The sequence below is a fragment of the Medicago sativa genome, chromosome 7 (genome assembly GCF_051527215.1).
Source record: "Medicago sativa cultivar Bolivia chromosome 7, Bolivia_mono, whole genome shotgun sequence".
NCBI lineage: Eukaryota > Viridiplantae > Streptophyta > Magnoliopsida > Fabales > Fabaceae > Medicago > Medicago sativa.
In genome coordinates, this window is record NC_140755.1 from 76,941,325 (window position 1) to 76,954,911 (window position 13,587).

At 31.9% G+C, this 13,587-nt stretch overlaps 2 protein-coding genes and 1 pseudogene across 2 annotated transcripts; all 3 read left to right on the top strand.

Annotated features, from left to right (window-relative positions):
• Positions 1-1,563: 1,563 nt before the first annotated feature.
• LOC146908693 (uncharacterized) lies at positions 1,564-3,917 on the top strand. Its single transcript, XM_085726970.1, has one exon. The coding sequence runs from the start codon at positions 2,544-2,546 to the stop codon at positions 3,660-3,662; it is 1,119 nt and encodes a 372-aa protein (XP_085583096.1). The 5' UTR covers positions 1,564-2,543; the 3' UTR covers positions 3,663-3,917.
• Positions 3,918-5,494: 1,577 nt separating this feature from the next.
• Positions 5,495-6,749, top strand: LOC146908694 (uncharacterized). Its single transcript, XM_085729288.1, has one exon. It carries the CDS (start codon positions 5,574-5,576, stop codon positions 6,747-6,749), a length of 1,176 nt encoding a protein of 391 aa, XP_085585414.1. The 5' UTR covers positions 5,495-5,573.
• Positions 6,750-11,332: 4,583 nt separating this feature from the next.
• LOC146908695 (uncharacterized) lies at positions 11,333-12,859 on the top strand (annotated as a pseudogene).
• The last annotated feature ends 728 nt before the right edge of the window (positions 12,860-13,587 follow it).

Genomic DNA, 13,587 nt, shown 5'->3' on the forward strand with positions numbered 1-13,587 from the left:
ATAGGGTTAATTAAGTTTTTAGTCCCTATAAATATTCACAGTTTTGTTTTTAGTCCCTATAAAATAAAATCACAATTTTTAGTCCTTGTGACATTTTCCTTAAGCATTTTAAGGACCAAGAATGTTGATGGAAATTTTTTATTGGCACTAAAAATGCTAATGGAAAAATTTTATAGGAACTAAAAATTCTGATGGAAAATTTTATAAGAACTAAAAAGTGTGATTTTATTTTATAAGGACTAAAAACAAAATTCTGAATATTTACAGGGACCATTTACTTAATTAACCCAATAAAATATTGGTTTTTTAAAAATAGAAAAAATAATAAAAATATTGAGAATGAATGTGGAAGTGACACGTTGCATAAAAAGCCTTACTTTATATACATACTATTGATTGATTGATTGATTGATTGACGTGTAGTTTGTTGAGATATTTCTGATACATAAAATATTAGAAATTCAATAAAAATAAAAATAAACAATACTGAGTGCATAAGATCAAAAGTTTGTTGAGATATTTATGTTAAATAAAATATTGGTTTTTAAAAATAGAAAAAATAATAAAAATATTGAGAATGAATGTGGAAGTGACACGTGGCATAAAAAACCTTACTTTATATATATATATATATATATATATATATATATATATATATATATATATACACAATTGATTTCATATTGTTAAAAAATAAAACAAACCTAGTATTTTTATTGGAAATCATATTTATATTTATACTGGAAAAAATAGTTATATTTAAATATTTTCTTTTCTCACTCTCTGTAGTTCTCACGCGCCATCTGCATTGTTGATTTTTCCATGTTTAAATTATATAATCCGAACGATACCTATGTATGAGAAAAACAAGAAACCCTCTTCATTTCATAAGTTAAGAATTTTTTTTCCCAAATCTTCTAAAATCCGAACCACCACACATTGTGTGATTCAAGAAGTTTTTGGTCTAATTAATCACATTTCAAGCATTTTCAACCACCAAAATAAGTTAATGTCGCATTTCTTCAATCATTTGTTCCTTAATTTGTTCTCTCTCTCTCTCTCTCTCTCTCTCTCTCTCTCTCAAGATTATTTGTAGAAAATTAGTAGAAATAAAAATATTAATAGGTACCCACTTGTTACATAGATGTATTTCATCTTATTTTGACACTTTCGATCTCTTAAGAAAGAATAACGAGATTTTTATTAACGATAAAAACTATCAAAACAACACTCAATATATAATTTTATCTTCTTTATTTATATTTGGCCCCCTCGTACAAAGATGGCTAGCTTCGTCACTAAATTTACTTTTGTCCTATATTTTGGAGCGGATTGTGGTTGAGGCTCGGAGAGTGTTCTTCTATTGTCGGAGGGGGAGGGGTGTTAAGGGTGGGCATGCTACCTAGTAGTTGTTGTGACTATGTCTTGTTCGATTTGGATATTATGTTTGGAATTTGTTTTGTAACATTTGAATATTGGTTACTGATGTATAATAGTATGCTTCCATCGTATTTGGGCTTATAATGTATTTTGATGCATGTTGCAATCAATCTGGAGACAATTTTGCAAAAAAAAAAAAAAGTGTTAATTATCTCAAAGATCCTGAATCTCCAGACAATAGGCTTGCACAACTATAGATAGAAGCAAACCATTTTATTAAAATGTAATCCTTGTCTTCTTTTTTTTTGACAGTAAATGTAATCCTTGTCTATTTAATCAATTAAAGATATTCTTTAAAAAAAATTAATTAAAAATATGAAATTGTAATTGCAAGCCCAACCCAATTGACTAAACCCTAAAACAACAAATAAAAACTCAGAAGCAGCGAAGAGGAAAACCTTATGCATCCATGAGTTGACCAATTCAGGTTTCTTCCTCCTTCCGTTCTCCATAGATGGGTTGTTTTTATTTGTCTGTTTTTGTATGCATCAGTTGTCATAAAGTTTATCTTTTTTTCTCTCTCTTTCTTAATGCATATTGTTTTTGTTCCTTTTCTTATTTTTCTGTTTTCAGTAATATCAAGGCCCCTCTAAGGATAAACAGATTATTTAAGCACTTATAGTATAAGCCCTTATAATTATCAATGTTTATGCATAAGCTATTTATAGGTGGATTATGGACATGCGGTAAATTGTTTCTACACAGACACTTTAACACCGGTTTATAATTTATAAAAATGATAAAATTGAATGTAATCAGATGTGTCGGTGTTGGACCCTGACATGTGTAGGACATCGGACACTCCTTCGATCCGAAGTGTCGGTGCTAGTGTTTATGTTATTAGATAAACTCAAATAAGTCCTAATAATATACATGGCTAAGTTGGATGGTAATACGGCCCTGCTTCTTTGCCCTTGGACTTGTATATTTTACTGAACTTTAAATGGTGTTTTTGTCTATACATTTTGCAGGTTAAGTAATTTTTGGTGGATAATTTGAAATTGGAGTTTCCTACACCGTGAGCAAGGTTCTTTCCCCAAACACTCCCTTCAATTATTTCTCCGGTTAGTTCTACTTTATCCTTTAAACACTCTCACTTAATAATGAGGAAGGTAGATTACGCAAATTTAGAAGACTACCCTCTTAGTTTGGTACTTGACAAGTTGGAAGAACACATAGATCATGTTAGGTTTGGTGTGGTGTGCAAGAATTGGCTATCAATTGCCAAGCTTAACCATAAAAATCATCAATTTAGGATTAATGTACTACCTATGCTAATGATCCTCCCAAACAAATTGTCTCGTAGACATGCAAAATCAAAGAGGAAGAAGAGATCGTTATATAATATCCTAAGTGAGAAAGAGTACCCTATTCGGTTATCCCATCCTTCCATCTTTAAAAGTAAAAGATGTTTGGGTTGTAGCCATGGTTGGCTTGCACTAGCGGATAACAACCATGCCATAACTCTAGTGAATCCTTTTAAGTGCAGTATACCTCCCATTAGTCTGCCACATCTCGAACATCTCAACCAGGTTACCTTGTCTGCTGACCCCATTACAAGCCCAAGCGATTATGTGGTTGCAGCGATTTACGATTTTGGTTTTCTCGCTTTCAAAAGAGCAAGCCAATCATCTTGGATTCGTGTTGACACAAGTGAATTTTCTTTTACTAATGTTGTATTTTATAAAGGCCTGGTATTTGCCGACACTGAAGGAGACATCATTGTATCCTTCAAATTCAACAATCCTCCATGTAATGACTCAAATGACCCTAATTTTACTTACTTTGAGAAGATAGCTAGTACTCGATATTTTTTTCCAGAAGAATGTTATTATGGACATGCTTATTTTGTGAAATCATTGACCGGAGACATATGGATGGTGAAAAGATGTTTAATCGACCCACTGAAGCTTTCATACAAACTCTTTGTTTTCAAATTGGAACTAGACGCCCAAAGCGGAAAAGTTAAACAAATCAACAAAGTTGAGAGTTTGGAAAACAACATTTTATTTGTCGGAATCGGTGATTCAATTTCTGTTTCTGCCTCTTGTTTCTCCAAGTTTGAAAAGGATTCAATTTATTTTATTCATCATGGTGACAAAGATGATTTAGAGTTACAAATCTATAATGCAAAGGATGGAAGTTTACGTAGTCAATCATTACCAGTTTCCTTCAAGGGGATGCTACCTCTTTGGGTTCAACCACAATTTCAATGGGATTGATCGGTTCACCTCAAGTTAGGTATTTTTATTAATGATCCTTTATCATCACTATTGACAAAGTATGAGATTGTATTCAACCTTTTTATGCTTGCTAAGTTTGTATTCATCGCTTGTGTCTGTTGTTTCCATACGTACAGACTATTCTGATCTGATTGTGATTGCCGTTGTGCCAAGCATGCAGGATCTGATTTGAAGTTTAGAAACTTATCCATGTTTTGCATTAACAAAGGTCTTGAAAGACTTCCTTCTGGTACACTACAGTTGTTTGGTGCTCACGTTGCTGCCTATTTTATTTTTTGTTGTCCTTATAATTAATATGCTTTTTCTTTTGTTTCTCTGGATCAAACTATGATCTGTTTATATATAACTTGGCACTTCTTATGCTTTTGCTAGATTAAACAGTACTTTTGTTCTTTTTAATCGAATGGTTGGTTTCACTGGTTTGAAATATTCGTAAGAGATTACACTACATGTGATCATTGGATTGTGTCTTCAACATAACTCTTTGCTATCAACAAAGGAATAAGTAACCAAATAACGTTTACATTATGTATCTAAATAAAAAAAAAATTACGGGAAATAAATAAATTTTGTACTTTGGGTAATCGACAACCTAATATATTCTCTATCTTATATATTTTCTTAATGGAAGTCATCCACTCCATATATAAGAGTGTTTTATGATCACAAACAATATTCAACGTGTGTTTGCGGGGGAGAAATGTAAATATGAATAAAAGCATGGTAAATTTTGGCATGAATCATTGTAAAATGATTATTAACGTTGCTTATTTTTTTGTTCAAACACTAGAACTTTTTGAGGTCATCCTAATAATACTACTTCCGATCAAACAATCTCAATACTACTTTTGATCAAACACGCTTAACTGCAAAATTATGATGAGATATGATCGCACCAAATTCAAATTATTAAGGTTACTTAAATATATAATTTCATATTGTTTAAAAATAAAACAAACCTAGTATTTTTACTGGAAAACATAGTTATATTTATACTGGAAAAAATAGTTATATTTAAATATTTTCTTTTCTCAGTCTCTGTACTTCTCGCATGCCATCTGCATTGTTGATTTTTCCATGTTTAAATTTTATAATCCGAACCAAAAAATATGGTACGGATTATATAATCCGAACGATATTCTTTAAAAAAAATTAAAAAATATGAAATTGTAATTGCAAGCCCAACCCAATTGACTAAACCCTAAAACAACAAATAAAAACTCAGAACAGTGAAGAACCTTATGCATAACAAATAAAAACTCAGAACAGTGAAGAACCTTATGCATATATGATCAAAAGGTTTTTTCCTGAACGACACCAATTCAGGTTTTTTCCTCCTTCCGTTCGTCAGTTATCATAAAGTTTATATTTATTTTCTCTCTTTCTTAATCCATATATTGTTTTTGTTCTTTTTCTTATTTTTCTGTTTTCAGTAATATCAAGGCCTCTCTATGGATAAACAGATTATTTTAGCACTTATAGTATAAGCCCTTATAATTATAAATGTTTATGCATAAGCTACTTTTATAACGAAAGATAAAAATAAAGTCAAATTGTTTCTATGTAAGTTATAAGTTGTTTGCATAAGTTTTTTTTTTATTTTTTTTGAGATCTGATAGACATGCCACTTGCTTGTTTCCATAAACTCACTCAAATAGTCTAATAAGTCAATAGAAAACCCTAATACAAATACATGTCTACTTTAATATGGCAATATGGCTTGCTTGGATAAAATATTGGTGTTCAAGTACTTAGACCAATAAAAATATTTAAATGGAGTTTCTGTCTATACATTATGCAGGTAAGGTATTTACGGTGGAGTTTTCTACATTGAGTAACTTTCCAAACACTCCCTTCAATTATTTCACCGGTTAGTTTTACTTATCAGCAATGACTAAGGTTGATTGGGCAAATTTAGAAGCATATCCTCTTAGTTTGGTGCTTGACAAGTTGGAAGAACACATAGATCATGTTAGGTTTGGTGTGGTGTGCAAGAGTTGGCTATCAATTGCAAAGCTTAACCATAAAAATCATATATTTAGGATGAATGAACCACCTATGCTAATGGTCCTCTCAAACATATTGTCTTGTAGACAAGCAAAATCAAAGAGGAATGAGAGATTGTTATATAGTATCCTAAGTGAGAAAGAGTACCCTAGTCGGTTATCCCATCCTTCCATGTATAAAACTAAAAGATGTTTGGGTTGTAGCCATGGTTGGCTTGCACTAGTGGATAATAACAATGCCATAACTCTAGTGAATCCTTTTAAGAGATGTAAAGCTCGCATTAGTCTTCCACCTCTCGAATCTCTCAAAAAGGTTACTTTGTCTGCTGACCCCATGACAAATCCAAGTGATTATGTGGTTGCAGCAATTTACAGGTTTGGTTATCTCGCTTTCAAAAGACCAAGCCAATCATTTTGGATTCGTGTAGACAGAAATAGATTTTATTTCACTGATGTTGTATTTTATAAAGGCCTGGTATTTGCTGATAGCCGCAGAGATACCATTGTATCCTTCAAGTTCAACAATCCTCATTGTGATGACTTAAATGACCCTAATTTTACTTACTATGAGAAGATAGCTAGTACTCCGTATATTTTTCCAGACCAATGTTATTCTACTCTTTCTTATTTCATGAAATCATTGACTGGAGACATATGGATGGTGAGAAAATGTTTAATCAACGAGGATTCATTCGAACTTCACGTTTACAAATTGGATCTGGATGTGCAAAGTGGAAGACTTGAACAAATTAACAGACTTAATAGTTTGGAAGACAACATTTTATTTATCAAATATGGAGGTGATTCACTTTCGGTGTCAGCCTCTTGTTTCCCTGCATTGGAAAAGGATTCGATTTATTTAATTTCTAAAGCTGATCAATGGAATGGTTTAGGGTTAAGAATCGAGAATGTGAAGGATGGAAGTTTTCACATTCGATCTTTACCAATTTCCTTCAAGTGGATGCAATTGTTTTGGGTTGTACCAGTTTTCAAAGCTTATAGGTGTAATTCACTTCTTTTTCTTTTCCATCCTTTTCAAGCTTCATACCAGTTTTACTAGGAGTTTTAGCTAAATTGCAGGGCTAAATATTGAACTTTCTCAGAATATCAGAAGCATATTTGCTTTGATGCATCACAATTCCATCTTTAGTTCTTTTAAATTCTATCCCCAAAAAACACGATAGTTCATCTCAAATTCTTTCAGCATAGATGACATGAAACTAGCTGTAATATATGTAGACAAGTAGTGTACCTTTACCTGCTGAATGTTTCACATACAATCCATGTTCACATATGCACTTATGAAAGCCTATCTGACATAGGAAGCCATCAATCTTCTTATTCCAAACTCTTCGTGCTTACTTCAACCCATACAAAGCTTTTCTCATTTTGGACACTTTTATTTCCTGCTTCTTTATCTCAAATCCTAGAGATTGCTTGACAAACACTTCTTCCTCTGGTGGACCATTTATGAATGCTGATTTGACATCCATTTGACGGATCTTCCAATTCTTCGAACTTGCAATTGCAACAACTAATTTTATTGTCTCCATTCTTGCTATAGTTACAAAAACATCTCCATAGTCAATATCAGCTTTTTGCAGAAAACAAATAATGTTTAGATAAAACACAACTTGATATATCAATGGAATGAGCAACCAAATAATTTATAATTTTTTTATCTAAATAAATTAATATATTTTTTTCACTTTGGAAATAAATAAATGTTGTACTCTTTGGGTATTGAGAACCTAGCTAATATATTCTCTATCTTAGATTTTTTTCTTAATGGAAGCTGCTCCATATTTTCTTAATGGAAGCTGCTCCATATATAAGAGTATTTTATGATCACAAACAATATTAAACATGTGTGTTTGTGACAGAAATATACACGATCAAATGTGAATAAGAACATGGTAAAACTTTTGGCATGAATCATTGTAAAATAATTATTAATGTCGCTTATTTTTTTGTTCGAACACAAACTTTTCAATAGGCCATCCATCCTAATACTATTTCCCATCAAAATGTAGTTATATTTTTTTTAAGGGAAATGTTAAATAGTGCCCCCGGGGCACTAGTTAACAAGACCCTTTTTTTAGAGAACACATTTAAAAATAATTAATGTTCTTTAATAAATAATTTCATCTTATTTAAAATTATAACAAACCTAGTATTTTCACCCAAAAAATAGTTATAATTAGATATTTTCTTTTTCATCCTCCGAACTTCTTACGTGCCCTCCTCATTTTTTTTCGTTTTTATCTCGTTTGGATTATATGCTTCAAACCAAAAAAAAAGATTATATAATTTAAATCATACCTATATATAAGAAAGCGGCTAGGTCATGTCAGATTTCTTTCCCCAAATTAATTGAGTAACAACAAACTATGAATGCAATGGTCAATGTATTGGTCAGTGGTCACTGACACTCTCCAATGGTTATCTCTCCCTATAACTTCTGAAAAAGGGGAAAGTCGCCGAGAGAAATTACTAACTCGCCCAATAAAGAAAGGCGGTTTAATAAGCTACCATTTCATCATGCGAAGCTATTATCTTATCTGACGCTTGAATTTCTATTAGAGCACAAATGGGTGTTCGCCAAAGGGTGAAGTCAAGAAACATAAATAGAGGTTGCAACCTCACTTCCAATTTACTCGTTCACTACTCAAGTTAGAGAAAGCAAGCTTATGAGAGAGTTATAAAGGGCTGAAGTAAGGTGGAAACATCAAAGCCTTGTAGATCAAGTCGACTGATGCAACAACATCTCGACATCTCCTATGTCTTATAAGTTATATGTAACTAATTTCTTATGTCTTATAAGTTATATGCAACTAATTTCTATTTGTGTTGGGATTAAGTGTTATTAGTTACGGATCTAATGTAAATACTTGGTCTAGATGACTGTCAATAAATTCAATTTCGTTATATCGGTGTCTTCATTACTGCTCTTAATACTTCTCTAATGTGCGATCCAAGATTGATCTTTTGACTAAGGGCGTGCTAGACATACCAATAATGAAAGAAGTTAGGAAGGAGGTAGTAAAACTCTTAGAAGGTGGTTTGATTTACTCTATTTCGGACAACGCTTTAGTAAGCCCAATTTAGGTGTTCCGAAGAAAGGAGGGATGACAATGATAAAAATTGATAAAAATGAATGAATGCATATTAATGTGGTCACTGGTTGGAGAATGTATAGCTTATCTACGATTAAATCAAGCAACCAGAAAAAATCAATTTTATGAATCAAATGTTGTAAAGACTAGCAGATCAGACCTTCATTGTTTTCTTGATAGATAATTTAGTTATAATCAGATTACTGTCAATCCTGAAGATCCTGCAAAAGAATTATTGTCAACGATTATTGCATACACACTGATAGATGCAATAGATTAATTTTAGAAAGTGTTTGTTGTAAAAAGTGAAGAAAATTTAAATAAGGATAAAGTTTTACTTGTTTAATGAAATGATAGAAAGTCTAACTCTAATTCAATTATTTTGATAAAATTATCTCTAATTTATTGTGTCAATTAATTAAATTGGATAGCTTTGATAATTATGTTGTATATTAGTTTCTTATATGTTTATCTATATATCTATCTTTACTATAAGTTTTCTAAAAAACAACTATACTCTATATAAAAGAGATACAAACTTTGAGTGTGGTTTTTTTTTCTTCCCAATTTTACACTTTGTATAAACTTGTTGATGGAACAAGAATTAAGTCGAGGTTAAGCTAAATGTCCTCAATTTTGGCTCCATTTACTTTAGGTGATTGATGCTAATGAACTATGTTCTTCAGCTCTGGATTTCCTAAATTCTCTAGTAGAGCGTTATGTAATGTTGTTTTTGAATTTTTTGAGTTGCACATCGAAGTGCATGAAGTAAAGAGGTAAAGAGGTAAAAAAAAAATTAAATAAAGTTGTTTAATTTATTGGATGTGTCAGTTACAACAAATGATGTTCTCGTGAACATAGCTCATTTGATATGGACAATGCATAATATATGCAAGGTCCGGGGTTCAAACCCCGGCCACCACCAAAAAAAAAAGTTACAACAAATGATCTATGTATTTGTAGCAAATACTATGCCTATATAGCCAAATGATGTGGCCTACTTAACTCTTTGCTTTGATAATTTCACGGGTTGTGCGTCCCTTGCTCATGGGATCATAGAGGCCCAGGTTCGACTCTTGTTTTCTTGTTCACGGCATGATCCATTGAAAACATCCTTGGTGTGAAGTTCCACGATGATCGTGCCTCTTCCCTCAACCTTATTTTTTTGTTAGTGTTGTGCATCATTGTCTAATTCCCTTATGTTTTCACTCAACCTGAAGCATTTACAACCCATGTGTTGGGTTAGTGTCCTTGAGAAAGAACATGCTTCCCTCCTTTGACTGCTCAAGCAAACGCGCCTAACCTTCTCTCGGTTTAGATACTTCTTCATTTAATAGTTTAATCACCTATTTGTCGATATCGGCTAATAGTATATTTATTTGGAGAAAACTTAGGTACAATTTTTTAGGTACTTTTTGTATGGTTCTTAACTAAAAATACATTGTTTTTGGATATAACAAAGTTTGAGAAAATTATGGGTTTAATCAAATCATGGTGAATTTAGTTAAAAACGATACGAAAAATATATAAGTAATTGTACCTAAGTTTTTTCCTATAAAAACCATACAAAAAGTATATAAGGAATTGTACCTAAGTTTTTTCCTATTTATTTTTAGGGTTAAATGAAACTAATAATTATTTTATTTACAATGTAATCATTGTCTATTTTTTTTTTTTGTCAATTAGCCCAATGACGTGACTGGAGCTTACACGTCCCTAAGCTAAGCTCACAAGGACTAATCATTATCTATTTAATTAATTAAAAATATGAAATTGTTGTACCAAAAAAAAATATGAAATTGTAATTGCAAGCCCAACCGAATTGACTAAACCCTAAAACAACAAATAAAACTCAGAAGCAGCGAAGAGTAAAACCTTATGCATCCATGACTAAACCTTATGAATTTAGGTTTTTCCCTAAACGGCACTAATTCAGGTTTCTTCCTCCTTCCGTTCTCCATAAATGGGTTGTTTTTATTTGTCTGTTTGTTCCTTTTCTTATTTTTCTGTTTTCAGTATAATATCAAGTGGATCCTCTGTATTTATAAACAAATTAATTAAGCACTTATAGTATAAGCGCTTATCATTATAAATGTTTATGCATAAGCTACTTTTATATCGAAAGATAAAAAATAAAGTCAAATTGTTTCTATGTAAGTTATAAGTTGTTTCCATAAGATTGTTTCCATAAGCTTTAATTTTGAGAGCTTATAGACATGCCATAAGCTTGTTTTCATAAGCTCTCTCAAACAGTCTAACAAGTGTTTATGTTAGTAGATAAACTCAAATAAGTTAATAAAAAAACTCTAATACAAATACATGTCTACTTTAATATGGCAATATGGCTTGTTTGGATTAAAACAACTTCATTAGCAGCTTTTAGCATAAACGCTAATCATGATAAGCACTTTAATGACTATTTCAATAATATGTCAATAAAATATGGCTTGTTTGGATAAAATATTGGTGTTCAAGTACTTAGGCTAATATCTATAAAAAAAGTACTTACGCCAATAAAAATATTTAAATGGAGTTTCTGTCTATACATTATGCAGGTAAGGTATTTACGGTGGAGAGTTTGTAATTGGAGTAACGTTCCCCCAATCACTCCCTTCAATTATTTCACCAGTTAGTTTTACTTAGCAATGAGGAAGGTTGATTGGGAAAATTTAGATGCATATCCTCTTAGTTTGGTTCTTGATAAGTTGGAAGAGCACATAGATCATGTTAGGTTTGGTGTAGTGTGTAAGAATTGGCTTTCAGTTGCAAAGCTTAACCATAAAAATCATCAATTTAGGATTAATATACCACCTATGTTGATGATCCTCTCAGACCAATATTATCGTATACACACAATATCACAGACGGAGAAGAGATCGTTGTATAGTATTATAAGTGAGAAAGAGTACCCTATTCAATTATCCCATCCTTCCATCAATACAATGAAAGAGTGTTTGGGCTGTAGCCATGGTTGGCTTGCACTAGTGGATTATAACAATGCCGTAACTCTAGTGAATCCTTTTAAGTGCAGTATAGCTCCCATTAGTTTGCCACCTCTCCAAGTTGTCGATAAGGTTACCTTGTCTGCTGACCCCATTACAAGCCCAAGTGATTATGTGGTTGCAGGGATTTACCAATTGGGTCGTCTAGCTTTCAAAAGACCAAACCAATCATTTTGGATTCGTGTAAACAGTAATGGATTTCATTTCACTGATGTTGTATTTTATAAAGGTCTAATATTTGCTGACAGCGTTGAAGCTACCATTGTATCCTTCAAGATCAACAATCCTCCTTGTGATGACTCTAATGACCTTAATTTTACTTACTATGAGAAGATATCTAGCACTCCATATATTGATCCAGAACAATCTTATTATAGCTGCCGTGCTTATTTCGTGAAATCATTGACCGGAGACATATGGATGGTGAGAAGATATAAAATCGACGAGCATTCATTCAAACTACATGTTCACAAATTGCAACTGGATACCCAGAGTGGAAAACTTGAACAGATGAACAAACTTGAGAGTTTGGAAAACAACATTTTATTTGTTGCAAACCAAGGTGATTCAATTTCTGCGTCCGCCTCTTGTTTCTCCAGGTTGGAAAAGGATTCGGTTTATTTTGTTTATCAAGGTAATCAGAATGATTTAGGGTTGGAGATCTATAATGTGAAGGATGGAAGCTTTCAGAGACATACCTTACCACTTTCCTTCGAGTGGATGCAACTTTTTTGGGTTGTACCACAATTTCAATGGGATTGACCGGTTCACCATTAAGTTAGGTATTTTAATTAATGATGCATTCAATTGTATTCAATCCTTTTATGCTTGCTAAGTTTGGTTCATCACTTTCACTCGTGTCTGTTGTTTCCATGCGTACAAAGTATTCTGAACTGATTTTGATTGTCATGGTGGTGGAGTAGTGCTGCTTATCCATGTTTTGCATTAAAGGTCTTGGAGACTACCTTGTACTTTTCTCTGTATCAAACTATGATCTGTTTTGATACAGCTTGGCATTTCTTATGCTTTAGCTGTATTTGATTTATGTAATACATTTTGACGTATCAAAACAATGAATTTGAAGTTTATAAATTTTCTTCTAAAAAAAAAGTTTATATATCGACAACTATTGTTTTTATTTATCCTTATATTGTAATGTCATCAACCAAGATGTCTTCATATCACCTTATGGACAACCTGTATTTGTTTTTAATTCTTAAAAAAATAAGACAAAACAATATTTTAAAACAAATTTTGGTAAATAAATAGTAAAGTTTAAAACAAATTTACTTTTTTTAGGGAATTAAAACAAATTACTCAGGAAAAAGTGTTATATTATTCTTGCTATACCTTTTCGTTTTCCTTTCATAGCACATACTCTAAGGGTGTGTTTGGATTGAGGGTTTAGGAGGGGAAGGGAGGGGAGGGCTCAATTTTATTTTTTAAATTAAGAACAATGTAAAATGTTTTTTTAAAATAAATTAAGTGTTTTTGAAGTATTTTATGATCATTTATAATGTTGTTAATTCAATTTTCTAATATTCATTTTATAATGTTCGTAATTTAAAAAAGAAAAATAAGTCATCCCTTCCCTTCCCCTCCTAAACCCTCCATCCAAACGCACCCTAAGTGAAACCTATTAATCCTTGTTCTATACTATAACTTTTCTTGGACATTCATCAGTGTTCATCATTTGTGGTCTTCTCTTCGTGACTTCTCAGTGTTGTTACTTAGGTGTGTTATATTGGTTTTTTACTGTTTCTTTGTATTCCATTTGCTC

Bases quoted from the DNA above. Each gene is read 5' to 3' on its own strand.
- LOC146908693 (XM_085726970.1), top strand. From the start codon at position 2,544: ATGAGGAAGGTAGATTACGCAAATTTAGAAGACTACCCTCTTAGTTTG.
- LOC146908694 (XM_085729288.1), top strand. From the start codon at position 5,574: ATGACTAAGGTTGATTGGGCAAATTTAGAAGCATATCCTCTTAGTTTG.